The sequence below is a fragment of the Pseudogymnoascus destructans genome (genome assembly GCF_001641265.1).
Source record: "Pseudogymnoascus destructans isolate 20631-21 unplaced genomic scaffold scaffold_38, whole genome shotgun sequence".
Taxonomy (NCBI): Eukaryota; Fungi; Ascomycota; class Leotiomycetes; order Thelebolales; family Thelebolaceae; genus Pseudogymnoascus; species Pseudogymnoascus destructans.
This window is the reverse complement of record NW_020167557.1, coordinates 1-22985: the sequence shown is the minus strand read 5'-3', so window position 1 is coordinate 22985 and position 22985 is coordinate 1. Positions and strand designations below refer to the sequence as shown.

General features: G+C 50.6%; 4 protein-coding genes across 4 annotated transcripts; 3 read left to right on the top strand and 1 right to left on the bottom strand.

Moving 5' to 3' along the window:
• Window positions 1–17579: 17579 nt before the first annotated feature.
• VC83_09215 (uncharacterized protein) lies at window positions 17580–18137 on the top strand (the record flags this gene model as incomplete). The annotated part of the gene is made up of 1 exon (XM_024472660.1): window positions 17580–18137. The coding sequence occupies one exon, from the start codon at window positions 17580–17582 to the stop codon at window positions 18135–18137; it is 558 nt and encodes a 185-aa protein (XP_024319764.1).
• A 128-nt stretch (window positions 18138–18265) lies between these two features.
• VC83_09214 (uncharacterized protein) lies at window positions 18266–18730 on the top strand (the record flags this gene model as incomplete). The annotated part of the gene is made up of 1 exon (XM_024472659.1): window positions 18266–18730. One exon carries the CDS (start codon window positions 18266–18268, stop codon window positions 18728–18730), a length of 465 nt encoding a protein of 154 aa, XP_024319765.1.
• A 419-nt stretch (window positions 18731–19149) lies between these two features.
• On the bottom strand, window positions 19150–20846 carry VC83_09213 (uncharacterized protein; the record flags this gene model as incomplete). The annotated part of the gene is made up of 4 exons (XM_024472658.1): window positions 19150–19281; window positions 19338–20099; window positions 20176–20435; window positions 20459–20846. 4 exons carry the CDS (start codon window positions 20844–20846, stop codon window positions 19150–19152), a joined length of 1542 nt encoding a protein of 513 aa, XP_024319766.1.
• Window positions 20847–21267: 421 nt separating this feature from the next.
• VC83_09212 (uncharacterized protein) lies at window positions 21268–22605 on the top strand (the record flags this gene model as incomplete). The annotated part of the gene is made up of 3 exons (XM_024472657.1): window positions 21268–21457; window positions 21528–22017; window positions 22077–22605. The coding sequence occupies 3 exons, from the start codon at window positions 21268–21270 to the stop codon at window positions 22603–22605; spliced, it is 1209 nt and encodes a 402-aa protein (XP_024319767.1).
• Between the last annotated feature and the right edge of the window lie 380 nt (window positions 22606–22985).

Sequence of the window (22985 nt, the reverse complement as noted above, 5' to 3'; positions counted from 1 at the left end):
AGAGGGGTGTTACTTACTGGTGGGTGTTGCGGTCGCCATGGAGGTCGCCGTGTATGTCGCCGTGGATGTCGCCGTGGAGGAGGTTGCGGGTGGGGTCGCGGCCGGGACAGTTGATTCGGACGCAGCTTCTTCTATCCAGTTGTTAGTATCCATCTATCTATCGGAGGGAGGGGTGTTACTTACTGGTAGCCATTGGTGCAGCGCCAGACTCGGTGGTGGTGGTGGAGGTGGTGGTTGGTGAGGTGGTGGTTGCGGGAGCGGGAGCTTCATCTATCCGTAGTGTAATGGTGGGTGCACCAGATATGAGAATCTAGCCACCCAAGGAAGGGATGAATTTACTAAGACAACACACTGTCTTAGGAAACAGAGCCAAAGGGTTGTTTGTAGCTTAGACTATTCCACAATGCAGCAATCAGGTGTATGATGTGGTGAAGTGGTTTAGACAAGTTGCAACAAATGTTGAGCCTGAGAACTCAGGGGTAAGTCAGAGGTTAGCACCTCACTGACTTTTCAAAAACAGAGAATAACAAGATCAATGCTTGGAAGCTTGGAAAAGACGTAGCAGTATGTGCTAGTCGATTTACTGTATTGCCTGCTTGCCCTTTCTTAAGGAAAGGGCAATCCTATTTATGCCAAAGGAGTGTAGTTCTCTCATTTTCCATGACTTTCCATGACTAACCAGGCTTGGTAAATGTATTAGAAATCAAGTGCGACCCACAACTAGCTTGCTAATCATGTAGTGAACGTAAGAGAATCCCATAGAACCATCTCTTGGGTTCCTAGCCTATAGGAAGTGAAAAGGAGGTCCAAGGTCAGAGTACCTATAGACAAATTATGTCATAACTTAACCAATCTTGTGGGTAACTAAGGAGCGATGACGTGTAATGAATCATAGAGGGTTGTAGAAGCTTCTAGAGCTATCGTTCATGTTCCTAGGCCTCTAGTTGGTAGAGATATGCCATGTGGTAGTATTGGCCCACCCCCTTAAGGAGGAGATTTTCTTAATAACTTGTTCAATGAGTGTCCAAATGATATGCCGTGATGTATGTAGCATAAACAGATGTAGTAGAAGAGTTTGCAGCAATCGTTGAGTAGTATTGCTTCTGTTGTTGGTGTGATAAGCCAAGATATGTATGGTGACTTGTAGGTTTGAGGAGGAGATTTCTAAGTTTGCTCTTGAGTTTGATAGCAAACTGAGTGCAACGAATGTCAGTATGACACGTAGGTTAGTATACAGTAATCAATCAAACAAAACAGAAGGAAAGGAAACAAATTGAACTTACCAGTGGCTTTGAGGCCAGAAGCCTCGGCGGTGGCGGGGTTGGTGGAGGTCATCGTCGCGTTGTTGAAGAAGAAAGAAGGTGGGTTTGGAGGGGTTGGTAATATTACTGGGTTTACGCGTCGTGGTCACGTGACCAACACCCAATAACGTGCTTACGTGGCTTCACGGCAGGCGGCTTACAAACCGGCGCCTACGGCGCCGGTTAACAATACTCGTCTTTAACGTGCATGTATAACGAAAGTGCCAAACAAGCGAAAGTGCCAAAATCATGCGGTGACCAACCCCCCCAACTAAATGTTAAATTCCTCCACAACAAAACATGCGCCATAAAAATGATGAAAGCAAATTAGTGCTAGCTATCCAAGCTATGCAAAGCGACCCAAATTTGCGCCTTCGAGTTGCAGCTAGGATCTATTCCGTAGACCACCGCAAGCTACGTCACCGTTTACAAGGCGTACCTTCACGACGCGATATCCAAGCCAACTTACGGAAATTAAGTAACCTAGAGGAATCAGTTCTTGTTCAGTATATACTTGACTTAGCTGCTAAAGGGTTCCCTCCTCAGTTGTCTATTGTTGAAGATATGGCAAATCGACTACTTGCAACACGCGACGCGCCACGCGTCGGGTCACGTTGGGCTTCAAACTTTGTTAAGCGCCATGTAGAGCTCCGGACACGCTTCCAGCAAAAATACGACTACCAGAGGGCTAAGTGCGAAGATCCAGAAGTCATTCGTGGCTGGTTTGAGCTTGTATGGAACACAATTCTAAAGTATGGCATCAACAATGCAGATATCTACAACTTTGATGAGACTGGATTTATGATGGGCGTCACCTCAAGCGCAACAGTAGTAACGAGCTCAGATGGGCGGGCAAAGGCAAAAAAGGTGCAGCCTGGCAATCGGGAATGGGTTACAGTAATCCAAGGCGTTAGTTCTCAAGGTTGGGCAGTGCCGCCATTTGTCATTGTGGCAGGTAAAAACCACCTTGCATCTTGGTATGAGAATAGCGGATTTCCAGCAGATTGGGTAATCGCTGTTACTGCAAATGGCTGGACTACAAACGAGAGAGGTATGGATTGGATTCAGCATTTTGAGAAGCACACAAAGCCCCAGAGTGTTGGTGGTTATCGCTTCTTAGTCCTTGATGGTCATGAGAGCCACCACTCAGACAAGTTTGAGGAGTACTGCAAAGAACACAACATTATTATGCTTTGTATGCCTGCTCACTCTTCCCATATACTCCAACCACTTGATGTTGGCTGTTTTGGCCCATTAAAGCAAGCTTACGGTCGGCAAATTGAAGATATGATGCGGGCTCATATTATTCACATTACTAAGGATGACTTCTTTCCTGCCTTCCACGCTGCATTTAACATTGCAATGACAGAAAGCAATATTCAGGGAGGGTTCCGGGGTGCTGGGCTTCTTCCATTTAGCCCTGAGAGTGTAATATCTACACTTGACCTTAGGTTTAAGACGCCAACACCTCCAACCTCTCGCCCAAACACCGCTCAACCATGGGTTTCTCAGACACCAAATAACCCAACTGAAGCTGTATCACAGTCTACTTTCATTAAAAACCGAATTGCGCATCATCAAAATAGCTCTCCAACCTCAATCTATGCAGCTGTTGACCAGTTTACAAAGGGTGCATCGCAAATAATGCATCAATTAGCATTGTTAAAAGCAGAGAACCAAAACCTGCGACAGGCAAATGAAGTATTAAGCAAGCGCCGGAGAGCTAAAAAAACACGACTACAGCAAGGAGGATCACTTAGTCAACAGGTTGTTATGATATCAAGTGCGCCTTGCAACTCGAGTGGGGGTTCAGGGGTGTGGGGATCTTTCCGGGGTTGGAGCGAAGTTTTCAGTTGTGGAGTGAACTCTCAGAACTGGTCTCGCTAAAGAGAATTCACTCCACAACAACATAGCTGTATATAGATCGAGCCACTGCTCGAGTGCTCCTCTTCTCTTTCCTTTCTTCTCTAGATTGAGTTTAATTCATAATACCCAACTGGCGCCCTATGCCTTGGTGAACCGTGACACAGGTAGCACAGGAGCTACAGGACGAGAGGGACGTTGTGCAGCAAGTAGAGCAAGAAATAAGGGAAGAAACCCATGCACGTCGCTGTGGTAAGTGTGGTGAGACTGGACACAATGCGCGCACTTGTCAGATTGTAATAGACAGGTCTGAGGAAGAGGACTCCGAGTAGTTTTAATTAATTTATATTGTTGTGGTGGATTTATCGCAATTCTTATGGGGTAGTCGCGATATTTTGGCACTTTCGCTTGTTTGGCACTTTCATTATACATGCACGTTATATTTTAACGTATTTCACAGGCGAAGCGATCACCCAGGCGAAGCGATCACTAAACTTCCCACCTAAAATTGAGAAATTTACAAGATAATAACTTAACAACAACTTCATAATATATTCTGAAAATGTGTGTGTAGCCTTATATATACATGTAGACTCCTTTATACTAAGCTTTAAAGCAATTAGACTAGTAGATATTAAAATATAAAGACCTAGTCTAAATTTCAGTGCTTAAACTTAATATCTTAAGAACTACTAAATAGATTATTCCTAAATGATTAGGTAGGAATTTAACTGAATAGTAAAGGCTGGAAATACATTTTTAATATGGAGATATTATGAAGTTGTTGTTGAGTTATTATCTTGTAAATTTCTCGATTTTAGGTAGGAAGTTTAGTGATCCTCTTGCTTGTGTGATCCATTCGCTTGTGAAATACATTAGTCATGATTATAATCATGATTATAATCTATATCTTATTAGGCTTAGTATTACCTATTTAGGTATGGTTCTAGATAAACAATAAGATAAGATAAGATAAGAAAAATGAAATGTTTCTAGAGAATTCTACAAACTTCTAGAGAATTTGAGATGCTTATAAATGCTTATAAATATATCTATATAGAATAGTCTAGAATTTATAATCTAGGTATATATAGAGCCTTTAACTCCCTCCTTAGTGTTAGGCGCGGATCGTACATGACCTAAGCTGATCTAGATACTGATCTAGATATATCCTATCCTTAAGGCCTATGACCTATCCTTAGGATCTAGGGATATATCTAGATCTTAAGGATATTGCTAAGAATTGCCAAGAATTGCCAAGGCCGCACAAATGCCAATGCGTAAATCCATAATACTCTTCAAATACTGTCATAAATGTGACAATTGTGGTAAAAATGAGTGACTTAGAGTTGTTAGATTTGCCATTAGATCATAAGAGCTATTCTTAAATGGAGGAGCTATCGTTACCACCTCTAAAGATTCCGTGCACGCGGTTCGTACCCCGCGGCCGGAGAACTCGTTCACCATGAGCGACTCGAACGCGTAGGCGACGGGATCGATGTAGTTGATCCAGCGGAACCACGGGTGCATGTCAACGGTGGGAATGGTGAAACCGGTGTAGATAATAAGAGCCAAAATGATGACAGCGGCAGGACCAAGAGCCTCAGGTAGACTGCGAGCCATGGATCCGATGGAACGGAAGAACATAGACATGGCCATGACACAGGAGAAACCGAAGAGGATGAAAGTGAAGAAGGCACCTGGGGTGCGCTTCAGGTTCGTTATGAAGTAGAGCGTGATATTGAAGAAGATGGACGAGCCAATCTTATTAGGCATATCGCAAATCATAGACGCGATGGCTTCAGCGAACGGATGATAAAAGGCATATTTCGTGTGCTTCTCGACAATTGGACGCTGTGCGAAGAGAGTAAGAATTTCGAGAGCAGAACTGAAGGCGTTGATCAAGATAGCAAAGAAGAGGAGAGCGCCCTTGCTGAAGAGCGTCTCTGTGTTATTCTGGAGGTTGAAGAAGACCGAAGCAATGACCAGAGCCATAACCGTGTTACCGAAGATACCTGCGAACAGGAGAGACATGTCACCCCTCAAGCGCTGGAAGCCACGCGTAACGCAAAGCTAGATCTGCATGGGAACCGAGATGGTGTAAGGCGACTTGATGCGCTGACCACGTGCCTGCTGGGCGCGACGGCCCTTCTTGAACTTCTCGAGGTGGGCGCCACCGATGGGGTACTCGGCTTCGAACTCCTCGATCTCGCGGAGCAGCTCAGCGCGGTCTGCGCTCCTGTGCCAGGCCCCGGCGAACTCGTCGGGGGTCTTGGGGGTGCTGTGCTCGAAGCCAGGGCGGACAATGCGCTCGAGCGGGCTGGTGAGGGAGGTGAGGAAATTGGCGGTGGTCTGGCGCTCGGGGCAGTCGAAACCAAGGTTCACGAAGAACTCCTTGGCCTTGTACTTGTGTCCGAAGTAGATCTGGCGACCCTCGTAGAGCACAGCGACCTTGTCGAAGACATCGTAGATGGACTGGGACGCCTGGTAGATGGCAACAATGGCAGTGGCGCCACTGATGTTCGTCGACAGTCTCAGAGTCTTGACGAACTCGAGAGCAGTTGCGGAATCCAAACCACGGGTGTGTTACGACGGAACAAGAAGGCTGGCCAACTACAGGACAGGAAGGAGGGAGGTCGCATGAGACCGGCCCTGGTACCTGGAGGGGCAGCGGGGAATAGTAGTTCCGAAAGTATCACGTGACGGACTCGCAGGATGATGAGAAGAGTCCTAAGAGTCCAGGACTCCGAGGACTCGAGTGAGTTCCCAGGAGTCCACTAGGCACGTGATGGACTCGCAGGATGATGAGAAGAGTCCTAAGAGTCCAGGACTCCGAGGACTCGAGTGAGTTCCCAAGAGTCCACTAGGCACGACGCCACTATATAAGTAGATAGTATTTCCTTAGATAGGAGCTTCGTGCTCAACTCAATACAGTATTTGTTATATACTAGTAACGTGTTACTTGAAGCCTTTGTGTCTGATCCCCTGCCTCCTCTGATAAGTAAACCTTTACGCAAGAGAACCTCTGTGTCTTCTATCGTTTAGAAGTCAGCGTTACACTTTGAGCACCACTTCTACGAGGTACCGGCTTACACACAAAGCAACATGTCTGTCGTCAGTTCGAAGGGGAAAACCCCCACCACGCCAACTTCGTCTCAGAGGTCTAAGCCTGAGAATGAAGAGATGCCCGATGCACCCACCGTCAACGAACTCAAGGAAACTCTACGCGTCAAGTTGCCCGACACTTACTCCGGCAACCGAAAGGAACTTGAGGTGTTTTTGCTACAGGTCGAACTGTACCAGCACTTCAATGATGAGAAGTTTCCCACCCAGGAGAGCTATGCCCTGTGGACTGCGTCCTACCTTAGGGGGGAAGCCCTGCGATGGATCGAACCATTCCTCAAGGACTATTTCAAATATGAAAGTACCAATGGAAGCATGACAACTACGCAGACTATGTTTGGCAGCTGGAATGGATTCTGTAAGGAAATCCGACGCATGTTCGGAGACATCGATGAGATTAAGACCGCAGAAGACCATCTGTTTGCACTTAAGCAGACTGGCAGCGCCCTCACATACTCCACAGAATTCCAGAGATACGGCAATCAGACAGGATGGGACGCCAGCGCACTCATCAGCCACTACCGACATGGGCTGAAGAGCCATATACGTATGGAACTTGCCCGTTTGGAACAACAACCAACGGACATGGTAGCGCTAATCGAACATACGGTCCGAATCGACAATCGACTATACGAATTCCAGAAGGAACGTCGGACCTATGACAAGCCCAAGAAAAGTTACCCCTACCGGGGAAACGAGGGCAGACGACGGGATCAACACCCGCGAGACAACCGTTGGTCGGACCCAATGGAACTCGATGCCACGTTCAAACCTGGACGACCCCGTGACCCTAAGAAAGACAGACAATTCAAGGAACGACTCTGTTTTAACTGCGACAAGCCAGGCCACATGGCCCGAGACTGCAGACAGCCAAAGAAAGGGAACGGCGGACGCAAAGTCGGCAAACAACTCAATGCTACCTGGCAAGGCCGGGGAGGTTACAACGCCTCGGGGATGCAGTTGAACGCCACATTTGTGAACAAACAGGACTGGGGAACTAATGGCGAAAGCACCCCAGAAGACGAGAGCTCAGACGAAGGGTCGGAGGCGGAATCGTTCACCGTCTCGGAACAGGAGACCTTCGATGAACTCGCACCTACGGAACCAATGAGTCCACGGTGCAAGAACGTAGTAAGACGCATGGCAAAACACGCCCACGCGAAGATTAGGGCCGAACGAGACAAGCCCAATGGCCAGAGGAAAATCCCCATGCTTAAAGACCTCTACGGGAACCTGTTACAGGGACTTCCGTTAAAATGCAAGGTGGACGACTGCAAGGATGACCTCTGGAGATACTACGACCAACTAACGAATACCCGCAGGCTGCTTGGCACGTCCCAAGACGTAGCTAAGTTGGAAGCCCAAGAAGCGGAAGAACTGGAGAAGGATGTCGAGCATATGGCTAAACTGAAGTATATGAAAAGCGTCGAACTTTACTACCAGGACCGCAGGAGAGCCCTGAAGAAGTACGACGAGAAAGCCAGAGATATGCTCCGACGGGAAAATGCGAGACCCACTCCACGCATCGAAAGGAGAGCCATGGAGCAACTAGACACGTTCTCCACGCCTCCGAGGGAAGATAGTGCATGGGTGAGAGGACAGCGGGAACTATCAACGACAGACGCAACAGAGACTGATCATCCCTGGCACGCGTATGTCTACTGGGAGTATTGCAGCGAAGATGACTGCAAGCTCCACTGGGAAAAGAAACACCAGAATCAGTTGTTTCCCCGATCCTCGCCCAGGATACACTTCAGAGACGCAGAGCAAGTTCACGCCCTCAGGCGAAGCCAGTCTGAAGGGGACTTGCCTATCAAAAGCGAACAGGTATACGAGAAATACCCACATCTGCTAGACGAAGCAGAAGAGCGAGGGAAACGATCTCCCCAAGGACCACCATTGGAAGCGGATGAATACTATCCTTCCTCGGACGAGTCAAAAAACTAGGAGTCCTCGACGGTAGGCCACCGGCGAGCGACACGAAGAGGCCTAGTACAGACCAGCTATGCGCCACGACGGGCAGCATGCAACTATATGTGGTTGCTAAGATACAACAGCGACACCTCCGAGCAATGATTGACTCAGGAGCGACGGGCAACTTTATGACAAAGAAAGTAGCAGACACGCAAGGTTTCAAGACGCAATTGAAAACCGAACCATACCCGTTAATGGTCGTAGATGGAGAGCCCATCTCGACTAATGAAGGAATGGTGACCCACGAAACGGTCCCATTGGAAATGGTCATGCTACACGGGCACAAGGAAACGATTCAGTTTGACATCGTGCACATGGACAACCATGCGTGCATCCTTGGTGTGCCATGGCTCAAGAAACACAACCCCCAGATCGACTGGTGGAACGAGAAAGTTGTGATGAGCCAGTGCGCGTGTGAACAACGGACGGACACGCGACAACGGGAGAAACCCTCCCAGGGCCGGAAGGAGTTATGTGCAACCTCCGAGCTCGATGACCTAGCCCAGGCATCCTCACCGACGAGTATACCGGTGGAGTACAAGGAATACGAGCGATTATTCCAGGAAGGCCCTAAGAACGAGGCGCTTCCTAAGCACCAACCATGGGATCACGAGATACCTTTGGAGAAAGACAAGAGTCCACCGTTCGGACCAATATATCAGCTATCGGAAAAGGAGCTGAAGGTACTTAAGGAGTACATCGATGATAACCTAGCGAAAGGATTCATCAGACCATCCACATCACCAGCAGGAAGTCCGGTGCTTTTCGTACCAAAGAAAGACGGCTCCCTACGGTTATGTGTGGACTATCGAGCGTTGAACAACATCACAATCAAGGACAGGTATGCCCTGCCGTTAATCAACGAACTACACGATAGATTTTAAGGAGCAAAGATCTTCAGTAAGCTAGATCTGCGAGGAGCATACAACCTGATCCGAATCAAGGCTGGGGAAGAGTGGAAAACAGCATTCCGCACCCGCTATGGCCTATTCGAGTATCAAGTCATGCCCTTTGGGCTAACAAACGCACCCGCATCTATGCAACGACTGATGAATGATGCTTTGCACGAATACTTAGACATCTTTACCATTGTCTACCTAGACGACGTCCTGGTGTATTCAGCAACCAAGGAGGAGCATGTCAAGCATGTCAAACTCGTCCTGAAGAAACTAAAGGAGTACAGCTTACTCCTCAAACCAGAGAAGTGCGAGTTCCATAAAAACCAAGTCGAATTCTTGGGTTACATTATTGGAACGCACGGCATCAAGATGGACCAAGCAAAAGTAACGGCAGTGTTGGAATGGCCAACACCGACCACGGTCAAGGAAGTGCAAGCCTTCCTAGGCTTCGCCAACTTCTACCGAAGATTCATCTCGGGATATTCCAAGGTAGCTCAACCACTCACGGAGCTTACCAGAAAGGATCTCGAATTCAAATGGACGGACAAGGCAGAGGCTGCTTTCCAGGAACTTAAGACGAAGTTCACGGAAGCACCTATCCTTGCTACATTTGACCCTGCAAAGAAGATCATCCTCGAAACGGACTCTTCTGACTTCGCAATTGGAGCATGTCTGAATCAACCAGACGAGAACGGTAAGTTCAAACCAATCGCGTACTACTCTAGGAAACTGTCACCCGCGGAACTTAATTACGACATCCACGACAAGGAGCTACTGGCTATTGTCGTTGCCTTTGAGCAGTGGCGAGTATATCTTGAGGGATCCACCTACCCTGTGCAGGTATGGACGGATCACAAGAACCTCATATACTTCACCACGACCAAGGTTTTAAACCGCAGACAAGTCCGCTGGGCAGAAACCCTCGCAGCCTACAACTTCACGATAACCTATCGCAAGGGCTCCGAGAATGCAAAAGCAGATGCTCTCAGCAGACGGACCGACTACGCCGGCCCAAAGGAAGAAAGACCTAGAGCAATTCTGAAGAAAACAGATGCAGGAATACAGTACAACGAGTTACTAGCGACGATCTCAGTCATCGAAGATACAGAACTCGAGGAAAGACTCAAGAAAGCTTACGCAACAGACGAATGCGCCAAGCGAGTCTTGTCCAAAGTCGAAGGCGACTTCACCATCGACGAACAAGGATTGATTCGATACAAAGGGTTAGTGTATGTCCCAAGTCAAATGAGACGCCCGCTGGTGCAAGAACAACACTCGTTACCAGCACACGGTCATCAGGGAGTAACACGAACCTTCGAACGAATCACTCGACACTACTACTTCCCAGGTATGAGGAAGCAGGTAGAGACAGTGGTAAGAGAGTGCGACATTTGCAGCAAGTCAAAATCCAATAGGCATCTGCCATACGGACAACTCAAGTCGACACCAGTACCAAAAGGAGCGTGGAAATCAATAGCTTTGGACTTCATCGTCAAGCTTCCACCCTCCAAGGACCCGTTAACAGGAATAGAATACGACTCTATCCTCGTCATCACGGAAAGACTCACGAAATATGGGAAGTTTATACCATATCTAGAAGCTAGCGACGCCGAGGCGCTCGCATATACCTTCATTCGAGTCATATTAGCCGATCATGGGATGCCAGAAGAAATCATCTCAGATAGAGACAAGCTCTTTACTTCGAAATTCTGGAAATCATTGATGGCGCTACTGGGAACAAATCATAAGCTATCAACAGCTTTTCATCCCCAGACAGACGGCCAAACAGAAAGATTAAATCAGACCCTTGAACAGTACCTGCGAAGCTATGTCAATCATCAACAGGATAACTGGGTTCAGATCTTACCCATCGCACAGTTTGCATATAACAGCGCGATGACAGAAGCAACGAAAGTCTCACCATTCTTTGCCAATTATGGCTACCAGCCAGAAGCATATAGGCAACCAAGACCGGATGAATCACGAGCTGAACAAGCCCTGATCGTGGTGGAACAACTGAAATCGTTCCACGAACAACTTGCGACGGACATCCAATTCTTAAATGAACGATCCGCCGCATACGCAAACAAGAAGCGCAGTATGGAACCTGCCTTCAAGGAGGGGGATAAAGTATACCTACTCCGGAAACATATCAAAACGAAACGACCAAGCACAAAGTTGGACTTCAAGAAATTGGGACCATTCAAAATATTGAACAAAGTCAGCTCAGTTAATTACAGACTGCAGCTACCCAGGAAGTCTAGACTACACCCGGTATTTCATGTCTCACTACTGGAACCAGCAAGAGGAAATACCCCAATTGCGACCGACACCGAACTCCAACCCGAGAATGAGATAATCGAATATGAGGTCGAAGCGATCCTAGACAGAAGGTTAGTAGGACGTCGAGAAGAGTTTTTGATAAAATGGGAAAATTACGAACCTACGGATAATTCGTGGGAACCAACAAGGAACATCAGCAAAGAACTGCTGGAGGAATATCGACGCCGCCATCCGCCAGCCATTGATCCCAAGATGCAGGGGAGTAGGCCAGTGGATCGGAGGAAGCGGGGGTCCCGGTCACAGACGAGGAGGCAGCGCTAACTGCCTGTTCCTCGGCCTCAACAGCGTCACGCTTCTCAGCAGCCACACGTTCGGCCTCCTCTGCCGCATCAAGCTCGTCGAAGGTTTTCAAACCTCGCCGGAGCATATCTTTACCACGGGTTCGGATGAGGCGTTTCTGCTTCCGCAGACGAAGTAACTTCGAAAGGGTTTCTTCCTCTTCGCGATCCAGGCGATCCTCCTCCCGTTCGAGCTTCACCCAGTCGGGATGCTCAGGACCCATACAGTCACACTTTTCTTTCAAGTTGCGACGAACGCACTCGGCGCACCGCCGTGAATCATTTGGAGACGACACGCAAGTAATGTTTCGCCTCACGCAGTTCGAGCAAGAATCCATTTCGGGTAGTTCGTATCCGTGGTTCTTTATTCGACGGACAAGATCGTTGCGTTCCTGGAGTTTGCGGGCAGTGTCAGTAGGCATGTTGCATGTTGAAGGACTCGCTGAGGAGCAGCAGAGTCCCGGGGACATGGACGTACTTATAGGATTCGAGACGAATGCCCAGGGGAAGGGAGCGAGTGTTACGACGGAACAAGAAGGCTGGCCAACTACAGGACAGGAAGGAGGGAGGTCGCATGAGACCGGCCCTGGTACCTGGAGGGGCAGCGGGGAATAGTAGTTCCGAAAGTATCACGTGACGGACTCGCAGGATGATGAGAAGAGTCCTAAGAGTCCAGGACTCCGAGGACTCGAGTGAGTTCCCAGGAGTCCACTAGGCACGTGATGGACTCGCAGGATGATGAGAAGAGTCCTAAGAGTCCAGGACTCCGAGGACTCGAGTGAGTTCCCAAGAGTCCACTAGGCACGACGCCACTATATAAGTAGATAGTATTTCCTTAGATAGGAGCTTCGTGCTCAACTCAATACAGTATTTGTTATATACTAGTAACGTGTTACTTGAAGCCTTTGTGTCTGATCCCCTGCCTCCTCTGATAAGTAAACCTTTACGCAAGAGAACCTCTGTGTCTTCTATCGTTTAGAAGTCAGCGTTACAGGGTGCTGTTATCCCAGCACTGCAGAGGTCAAACCACCCCTAGTAACACAGCAATCATAGCTTGTTTTGCTCTTGATTCATCTAGTTGTGGTTGTCTATATGCCTCCCCCTTAATCGAAATATCTGTTAATCTACCTTGATATCCAAAGGTAGTACTACCAACAATGTAATGGTGGGTGCACCTGATGTGAGAATCTAGCCACCCAAGGAAGGGGTGATTTTACTAAGACAACACACTGTCTTAGGAAAAAGAGCCAAAGGGTCGTAGCTTAGACTATTCCACAACGCAGCAATCAGGTGTATGATGTAGTGGAGTTGTTTAGACAAGTTGTAACAAATGTTGAGTCTGAGAACTCAGGGATAAGTCAGAGGTTAGAACCTCACTGACTTTTCAGAAACAAGGAGTAACAAGATCAATGCTTGAAAGCTTGGAAAAGACGTGGAAGTATGTGATAGTCAATTTACTGTATTGTCTGCTTGCCCTTTCTTAAGGAAAGGGCAATCCTATTTATGCTAAAGGAGTGTAGTTCTCTCATTTTCCAAGACTTTCCATGACTAACCAGGCTTGGTAACTGTAGTCGACGTAAGAGAATCCCATAGAACCATCTCCTAGGTTTCTAGCCTATAGGAAGTGAAAGGAGGTCCAAAGTCAGAGTACCCCTATAGACAGATTATGTCATAACCTAACCAATCTTGTGGGTAACTAAGGAGCGATGACGTGTAATGAATCATAGATGGTTGTAGAAGCTTTTGGAGCTATCGTTCATGTTCCTAGGCCTCTAGTTGATAGAAATATGTCATGTGTAGTATTAGCCCAGTAACTAAGGAGTGATGTCATGTAATGAATCATAGAGGGTTGTAGCAATCGTTGAGTAGTATTGCTCTTGTTGTTGGTGTGACAAGCCAAAATATGTATAGTGACTTGTAGGTTTGAGGAGGAGATTTCTAAGTTTGCTCTTGAGTTTGATAGCAAACTGAGTGCAACGAATGTCAGTATGACAAGCTGGGTTGCCTGTGTCCTTACAGCTATAATCATAACATAAACAAGAGAGGGATAGATTGGATTTAGCATTTTAAGAAGCATACAAAGCCCTAGACTGTTAGTGGTTATTGCCTGTTAGTCCTTAATGGTCATAAGAGCTACCACTTAGACGAGTTTAAGGAGTACTATAAAGAACACAACATTATTACGCTTTGTATGCCTACTTACTTTTCTCATATACTCTAGCCACTTGATGTTAGCTGTTTTAGCCCGTAAAAGAGAGCCTATAGTCGGCAAATTAAAGATATGATATAGGCTTAACGTACATGTATAGCGAAAGCGCCAAACAAGCGAAAGCGCCAAAATTATCTACCCTCACGACAAACATTGCGATAAATCTACCACAACATTAGAAATCAATTGAAACTACTCGGAGTCCTCTTCCTCAGAGGTGTCTATTACAATCTGACACGTGCGCGCATTGTGCCCAGTCTCACCACACTTGCCACAGCGACGGGCACGGGTTTCTTCCCTTGGCTTCCGACCACGGCTTGCCCTTATTTCCTGCTCTACCTGCTGCACAACATCCCTCTCATCCTGTAGCTCTTGCGCCCCTTGTTGACTAAGTGATCCTCCTTGCTGTAGTCGTGTTTTCCTAGCTCTCCGGCGCTTGCTTAGTACTTCATTTGCCTGTCGTAGGTTTTGGTTCTCTCCCTTTAGCAGTGCTAATTGATGCATTATTTGCGATGCACCCTTTGTAAACTGGTCAACAGCTGCATAGATTGAGGTTGGAGAGCTATTTTGATGGCGTGAAATCCGAGTTTTAATAAATGTAGACTGTGACATAGCTTCAATTGGGTTGTTTGGTGTCTGAGAAACCCAAGGTTGAGCAGTACCTGGGCGGGAGCTTGGAGGCGTTGGTGTCCTTAACTTAAGATCAAGTGTAGATATCACTCTCTCAGGGTCAAATGGAAGAAGCCCTGCCCCTCGGAACCCGCCTCAAATGTTACTTTCCGTCATTGTAGTGTTAAATGCAGCGTGGAAGGCAGGAAAGAAGTCATCCTTTGTAATATGAGAAATATGAGCCTGCATCATATCTTCAATTTGCCGACCATAGGCCTGCTTTAACGGGCCGAAACAGCCAACATCAAGTGGCTGGAGTAGATGAGAAGAGTGAGCAGGCATACAAAGCGTAATAATGTTGTGTTCCTTGCAGTACTCCTCAAACTCATCTGAGTGGTGGCTCTCATGACCATCAAGGACTAACAAGCGATAACCACCAACACTCCGGGCCTTTGTATGCTTCTCAAAGTGCTGAATCCAATCCATGCCTCTCTCGTTTGTAGTCCAGCCATTTTCAGTAACAGAAATCACCCAATCGCTTGAAAATCCACTATTCTCATACCAAGATGTAAGGTGGTTTTTGCCTGCAACAATGATAAATGGTGGTACTGCCCAACCTTGAGAACTAACGCCTTGGATTACTGTAACCCATTCCCGATTACCAGGCTGTACCTTCTTTGCTTTTGCCCGCCCGTCTGAGCTTGTTACAACCATAGCAGTTGAGATAACGCCCATCATAAACCCAGTCTCATCAAAGTTGTAGATATCTGCTTCATCGATACCATATTTCGCAATTGTGTTACGCACAAGCTCAAACCAGCCATTAATAACTTCTGGATCTTCGCACTTAGCCCTCTGGTAGTCGTATTTGCGCTGAAAGCGTGTCTGGAGCTCTACACGCCGCTTAACAAAGTTTGAAGCCCAACGCGACCCAACGCGTGACGCGTCGCGTGTTGCAAGTAGTCGACTTGCCATATCTTCAACAACAGACAGCCGAGGAGGAAACCCTTTGGCAGCTAGGTCGAGTATATACTGAACAAGGACGTACTCCTCTAGGTTAGTTAATTTCCGTGAGTTGGCTTGGATATCGCGTCGTGAAGGTACACCTTCTAGACGACGACCTAGCTTGCGGTGGTCCACAGAATAGATCCTAGCAGCAACTCGAAGGCGTAACTTTGGGTCGCTTTGCATAGCCTGGATAGCTAGCACTAATTGGCTTTCATCGTTTTTATGGGGCATGTTTTGTTGTTGAGGAATTTAACATTTAGTTGGGGGGTTTGGTCACCGCATCATTTTGGCGCTTTCGCTTGTTTGGCGCTTTCGCTATACATGTACGTTATATTATTCACATTACTAAGGATGACTTCTTTCCTGCCTTCCATGCTACATTTAACATTGTAATGACAGAAAGCAACATTTAAGGAAGCTTCCAAGGTGCTAGACTTCTCCCATTCAACCCTAAGGGTGTAATATCTACACTTGATCTTAAGGTTTAGAACGCTAACACCTCCAACCTCTCACCTAAACACCGCTTAACCATAGGTTTCTTAGACACTAAATAACCCAACTAAAGCCTCATCACAATTGCGCATCATTAAAATAGCTCTCTAACCTTAATCTATACAGCTGTTAACTAGTTTGCAAAGGGTGCATTGTATAATGCATTAATTAGCATTGTTAAAAGCAGAGAACTAAAACCTACGACAGGTAAATGAAGTGCTAAGCAAGCGCTTGTGCGATTCTTAATACCCCGTCTACAACCGCGTCGGAACAGCACAACATCGCACAGCATATATTACACAAATTGCCCTATCTGGCATTCTCGTGCGTCCCCGGATGTGAACCGGTGTCCCGGACGGAGTTATTCTCCCCAACTATCCAGTCCTGTGCCTATACGGTCCTTTACTATCCTTCCACTATCGTCCCACTATACAGGTGTTGTCACCTTAGTGTCTATGGGGCCATACCACACCAACGCCAGCCACCCAACCCCACACTCTCGAACTACAACAAACATCCCCCCCTCAAAAACATTCAACGACGTCTCTTCCCTAGCTATATATACTATAGTTATACCATATACTCACAGCTACTCGACATGATATAGACAAAACATTTCTATTGCCTCTCTTATCTTTCTCCATCCTGCCAGCCAATCTCTGGCAGCCATGTTCAGCGGTGGTATACTCCAAGTTGCCAGCGCGGGAGCCAGAGCCGCTCCAGGTATGTCATACCAACCTCTGTCTACTGTCTCTACATCCGCCCTTCAGCCTATAAATGCGCGTCCATAGCATTCATAGACATAAGGGTACTCCCCAGAGTTCATCCGTTCTGTGACCATCTATTCGTGGCTTGCTCGCCCGGCTTCTGGTGTGCCCTGGCCCCCTCCCTTCCCCCATGGCCTCCAGTTCGTGCGGCACTCACCCATCGTCTGTCTCCATGAAGTATCGCGCAGCGCTCCTCTCCATCTCCGCGGGATTCCCCCGTCGCATAGCCTCAATTCCGCATCCGTCCACCGGATACAGCGGGCATACTGCATCCGCGCTCCCTCAAACGCGCTTGGCACCCATCTGACGTTTCATACCACAGGTCCTCCAGGAGCAGCACCAGCCGAACCAAGCCAACCGCATGAGATCCCCCCCCCGACACCCGTCCGATTCCCCTCTCTCCTCCCTCGCGCCCCGGGCACCGCGCCACCCCCACCGGAAGACATCCCGCTACGCACCTACATCCGCGGCATCCAGCGGCCCGCCGACATAAAACTCACACACTTCGAAGCCCTCGGGCTACACATCATCCCCAACGCGCCCCTTACCTCCCTCCTGCCCGACCCCTCCTTCCTCCCCCCCTCCTCCTGGTCCACCCCGCTCCCCACCTCCTCCGACACCGACGCCGACGACCTCGACGACACCCCCCCATCCCACCTCCCCCGCTCAACAACGGCCGCCCCGCCCCCGGCCGCGCCACCTACAACGAGCGCATGAAAGAACTCTCCACCCCCAACTCCGCAGCCTTCCGCACCGTGCGCCGCCTCCCCTCCACCCCCACGGCCCGCCTCGGCAACGCCTACGAGTTCTTCAAGAACCTCGAGCTCATCTCCGGATTCTGGGTCGACACTTCCCTCTCCGGGCCCGAACCGCTCGCCGACCCCGAACCCGCGCACCAACGCATCCACATCCGTTCCGGCACCGGCTCCCAAACCCCTCCCGACTTCCGCGCCGCCCTGCTCGCCACGTTCGTCAAACTCGTCGCCTACGATTTCAGCTGCAATGTCTCCCTCCCCCGCGTCGAACCACGTCTCCACATCGGTCCCTCCGTCTCACCCCCCCAAACTCGACATTCCCCAACTCCTCCCCGCCATCCTCGTTTCCTACAAACATCTCCTTCATCTACCGCACCCCATCCGACTGCCTCTCCGCCCGCGGCGGCATCATCGAGGGACCCCTCGCCGCTCTGTCCGCGCGCCACGCTACATCCTTCGACAAACCCCTCGATGAGCTCCTCGATCTCGCCCGCGAAACTGCTGCGCTCTTCGTAGCAGCTCAGCAGCGCAACCGCGAAGGCAGGGAGGAAATAAAACACGACCCCGCCGACCCGGCGAAATGGTGGTGTTTCAAACCGCGCTGGGGCGGCGGACCAGGCGGCCCAATCGGGAAGGAAGAGGGTATGGCTGTTGCTCTAACTCCCGCCGCTACCCCTACAACCGCTGCCAAACCCGCACTAGACCTCCCTACCCCCTCCTCTACAGGCCCCCGCCCTCCCCCAAAACGCCGCCCAACCCGCAAAACAGCCTCCCTGTACGACGCATACCGCCAGCTCCGCCCCCCCTCCACGACCTGGGACCGGAAGGCGCGATATCAGTGTATCGGCCGGCAGCCCGGCGCGGAGTGGGATGATGTCTTCTTGGTGAGCTGTTTGAATCACCATGTTGCTATTTCGCGGTTGCGGGTTGGGAGGGGGGTGTTGGTGGGGCTGGAGGGCCTTGACGGGGTCGAGGGGGGGGATGGGGTTGGGCCAGGGTGTAAAGGGGGGGATGGGGAGGGGGGGGGAGTGACGGTGTGGAGGAGTAGGTGGTGGGATCTTTTTAGTGCGGAGGAGAGGGTTGAGGCTATGGGGCTGTGTGGGGGATGATGGGATGGTTGATGAGGGATGTTGAGGGGAGGGGGGCGGGGAGAGGATGGAGAGTGTTGAGGGGGGCGCTTAGACTGTACCGCTGCGGGCGGGGACATGTGGACGTGATGGGTGTGGGTGTTGATGTTTCTTACACTTAGAAAGGGGGGAGGTATAACTCAGTTATTTTCAGCATATCCAAAACAGCTTAGATTTTGTTTGAAGAGAGGAAATATATACACAACTACTGCTCGGAAGGATGAAAGTGCAGGTGTATGTGCATAAATATATATTAAAAGAGCGAATTCGAGCCCCATGCCCGTAACCGCCGAGGTGTATCTAGTTATTCCCATCCCATATACCATATTATCCCAGTATCCAACCCCCAAACCAATCCCAACCAAACCCCACCCCGCCCCCCCCCCTTTTTTACCTTTACCCTAAATATCCAACATACTCCTAACAACCTGCGGCTTCGCCCCCACAATCGTCGTCCCCGACGCCACACTCCCCGTACTCCCACTCCTTCCACACTCATCCCACGCCACCCCCGTCCCCGCCCCCGGCCCCCCCTCCCATCCATATCATCCCCCATCAAATACGCAATATCCGTCTTCTTCCTCTCTACAGGCGGCGTGAATAGTGCCATAGCAGCCTCTCGCACCCGCTCATCCAGCTCTGCCTCCCTGCGACTCTCGTGGCGCGCTAAGGCGCGGCCAGCGGGGGTGTTGTCAATCCGCACCTCGCGTTCGGCATTGCGTTTTGAGGGGAGGGGGGACATTTCTACGTCGTCCTTTGCTGACCAATCTGCGGCCCTTGGGGCACCGCTGACTTCCTGCGCGTTCCTCGCTAGGGCTTGCTGGACAGTCAGGTTGTGGTTACCGTTGAGACGGCGCCACCAGGGTGGTTTGCGGTTATACCCCATCTCCCTATCGAGTTCCTGGCCGCGGAGGCGGCGCTGGCGGATCAGCTCGCGGTCCTCGTTGGGGTACGTGTACCCAGCCACCTCGTAGATGATGAAGATAAGCACGATTGGCGCCCAGCCCAAGGAATAAATTATCGCCGGGGAAGCGGAGAGGTTGAGCGGGCTATGCGCAAACGAGAAAGCGGCGAGGAATTGGTACGCTACGATCGTGAGAGAGAGCGGGAGGGTGAGGAGGAAAGCCGGTGGGGTGGAGGCGAGGGTGCGCAGGAGGGAGGGGCGGGGGGTGTAGTAGTGCATGGAGTGGGCGAGGGAGAAGAGGATCGTGAGCCACGCGAAGAAGAGGAAGATGGCGCCGGCTTTGAAGCGGCCGTCTGTGGCTTGGGGGGCGGCAACTTGGAGGGATTGGGAGGGCGAGCGTTGGTAGGAGATTGGTGTCCAGTTGCGGGGGACGGCCATGAAGAAGTGCTGGGGGGGGTGTTAGTGGGGTGTTTTTTTCCGACTTGGGGGTGGGTGGGTGTAGGGGTCAGGTTAGGGGACTCACGAGGAAACCGAAGCCGTAGAAGACGAGGGGCATATAGAATTCCCTCCGGCCTCTTTTATCGTTTTGGCTTAGTATGAAGGGGTCTGGGTCGATGAGTTGGCGCTCTTGCCAACTGCCCCAGTGGCGCACGCTTTCCCACACGATGGCCAGTGTGCTGGGAATCATCAGGTACCAGAATATGGAGTTGAGGATTAGCGGCCACTCGGGGAGGTAGTAGCGGTCGACATCGACGCTGGTGAAGCCGCTGGCCATCCCACACCCTGCCACCCAGAGCATCCAGTACCATTGCCAGCGGCGTCCGATGGCGTGGAACCTCTTCTCAGATGGCAGGAAGAGCCTGCCGTGCTTGCGCAGGTGATCATTGTGAAGACAAGGCTGAGACCAAAGAAAACGCCTAGAGCAATACCGGGCTTCGCACGGTTCCCGAGTCCGTTCAAGGGGCTATAGCATGATGTTGTGTTGAGGAATGTGCCGTTGGGGAGGAGGTGGGGGGTGTATGACTCGAAGGTCAGGAAGCAGTTCGAATTATTCGAGAGCGTGCCGTTAGAGTAGAGGGTGTAGTTCCAGTGCTGGAGAGTTGTGAGATTGAAGTTTATACCCGCGATGACGGTGTCGCTGGCGTTGTTCCCGCCGGGGAAGGAGAGGACGTCGCGTGCGTCGAAGAGAGGCATCGTGATGGTGGGAGAGCTTCGGAGGCGCGGATGAGTGTCGGCTCGCGCTTAGAATCGCATTCACTCCTCGATTGAGCACATTTCTCGAGCTGGGGGCCGATCTATGGGTGATAATGATATGCTGGAGGGATTTGTTGATGAAGTTGCAAGGTTCGGACACAGTCCCAGTTTTTAGTTAAGGACTAACAAAACCATTTGGACTTGAGCCATGACGCACCGATCCATGGTCCAAGCTTCCCATAAACTTACGGATCGCGGCGAAACAATCCATCCGGTGCTCTCTGTGACGGCTTCACAAATCTTTGATATAACTTAGTGGCTAGTTAACACAGTCACAGTATCAACGCACTCACCATTTGCGACTTCACCATAATGCCAAAGCCAGTGTAGCATAATCCCACTACCACAACCAGCAGTCGCAATGGCCACCACCTCCAACAACTCAGCCGAAGCCTCCGACCCCTCCTACATCGACTACGAGCTCTTCCTCGATCCCTCCTTCTCCGCCCCCGCCTTCGCCAACACCCTCGTCCTCACCACCAACAACGCGACCGACTCCCCCCTCGACCTCTCCACCCCCCTCTCCAGCGTCCCTCTTCGACATCCAAGAAGTCGACTCCCACATCCACACCCTCACCTCCGCTTCCGCCCTCCCCCTCCTCTCGCACACCGAAACCCAAGCACACGCCTCAGAACACATCGTCAGCGAACTCTCCTCCCAAGCAGCCTCCCTAAACGACTCCTACAAACGCCTCGAGCAGGAAGTCATCTCGCGCCACGAAGCCGCTGAAGAAGTCCAACGCGTCTCCGAGCGCCTATGGCACACTGTCCGCCTAGGTCGCTCTGTCGGCCGCGCCCTCCAACTAGGTCGCCAGCTCGAAGTCCAGATGTCCGAGCAGCAGCCCCGTAACGCCCAGTCCCGCGATGACCACCGCTCCACTGTCCGCGCTTCAAACACAATTCTCTCCTGTCGCGCGCTGCTAGCCGCTAATGGCCCCGGCGAAGAGGGGGAGAACCTAGAGAAAGTCCACGCCATCGCCGCCTTACAGCGCGAACTGATCGCACCAGCTGAACGATCACTTCACGCCAAAGCCCAGCAAGTCGTGCGGGATTTCTCCATGTCAACACTCACCGGCTCCGGCAGCACCTACGCACAAGCTGAGGACGCAAAGTCCCGCGCACCTCCGCCTTACAGACGCTTTACCTGCTCTCCCCACAACCACCGAAGAGAGGGAAGAGCATAAGATTCGAAGCAGAGTGGATGGTACAATCCATCCAAGAGTACCTCCGCGTCGCCCTCACCACCTCCACAACCTCCATAATCCGCGCCCTCGGCGTCCTCCGCACCCTCGACGACGCACTCCTCCTCGTCTCCTCCCGGTGCCAAAACCTCGTCGCCCTCGAACTCCTGCTCTCCTCCCTCAAAGCCCCCACCCTCCCCTCGCTCTCCACGCCACCAAATTTCCTCGTCCCGGTACTAGCAGCGCTAGAGACGAATAGTCTCACCAGCTATTTTTGGCGTAGCCTTGCATCGGCGCTGTCGCCGCGCGTGCAGGAGCTGGTTAAGGCGGGGGGCATGCAGGCGAGGACGCTGAAGAGTAATAGGAATGCGGTTAGGGATATGGTGGCGGAGGCGGTGGCGAGGGGGTGTCAGGTTCCGAGTGGGGCGGGGAAGATGAGAGATGAGAGGCGGATGGCGGAGTGGGAGAGGGAGGTTGCTGTTATGGTTGGGGCGGTGGTTGGGGGGCTGGGGAGGTAGGATGGGGGTGGGTGATGAAGGAGATGGGGCCAGGTCGTACAGGGGATGTGGTTTCATTGCGACGAAGCCTGGGGGGGAGTGGATGCATCGCGTGGCCACGACGTGGGTCGGACGTCCTAATACGTTTACGAGAGGAGTGGCCGTAACCAGGTGGCGTGCCCCGAGGGTTTGCGTAAGTGCATGGAAAGGATACACGGATCCCTTACATTACTTGAAATAATAAGGCAGAGATGGCACGAAGGCTAGGAGCCCTGCTCGAGTTAGAACTCCGCTGCTGCAAGAGAAAGTGCCAAAGCGATGAAGGTAGCAGCAACGCACAGGCTGGTGCATAGGCCGGGATGATAGTAATCTCGGGGGAAATGGGAAGATCACGGGCCTTT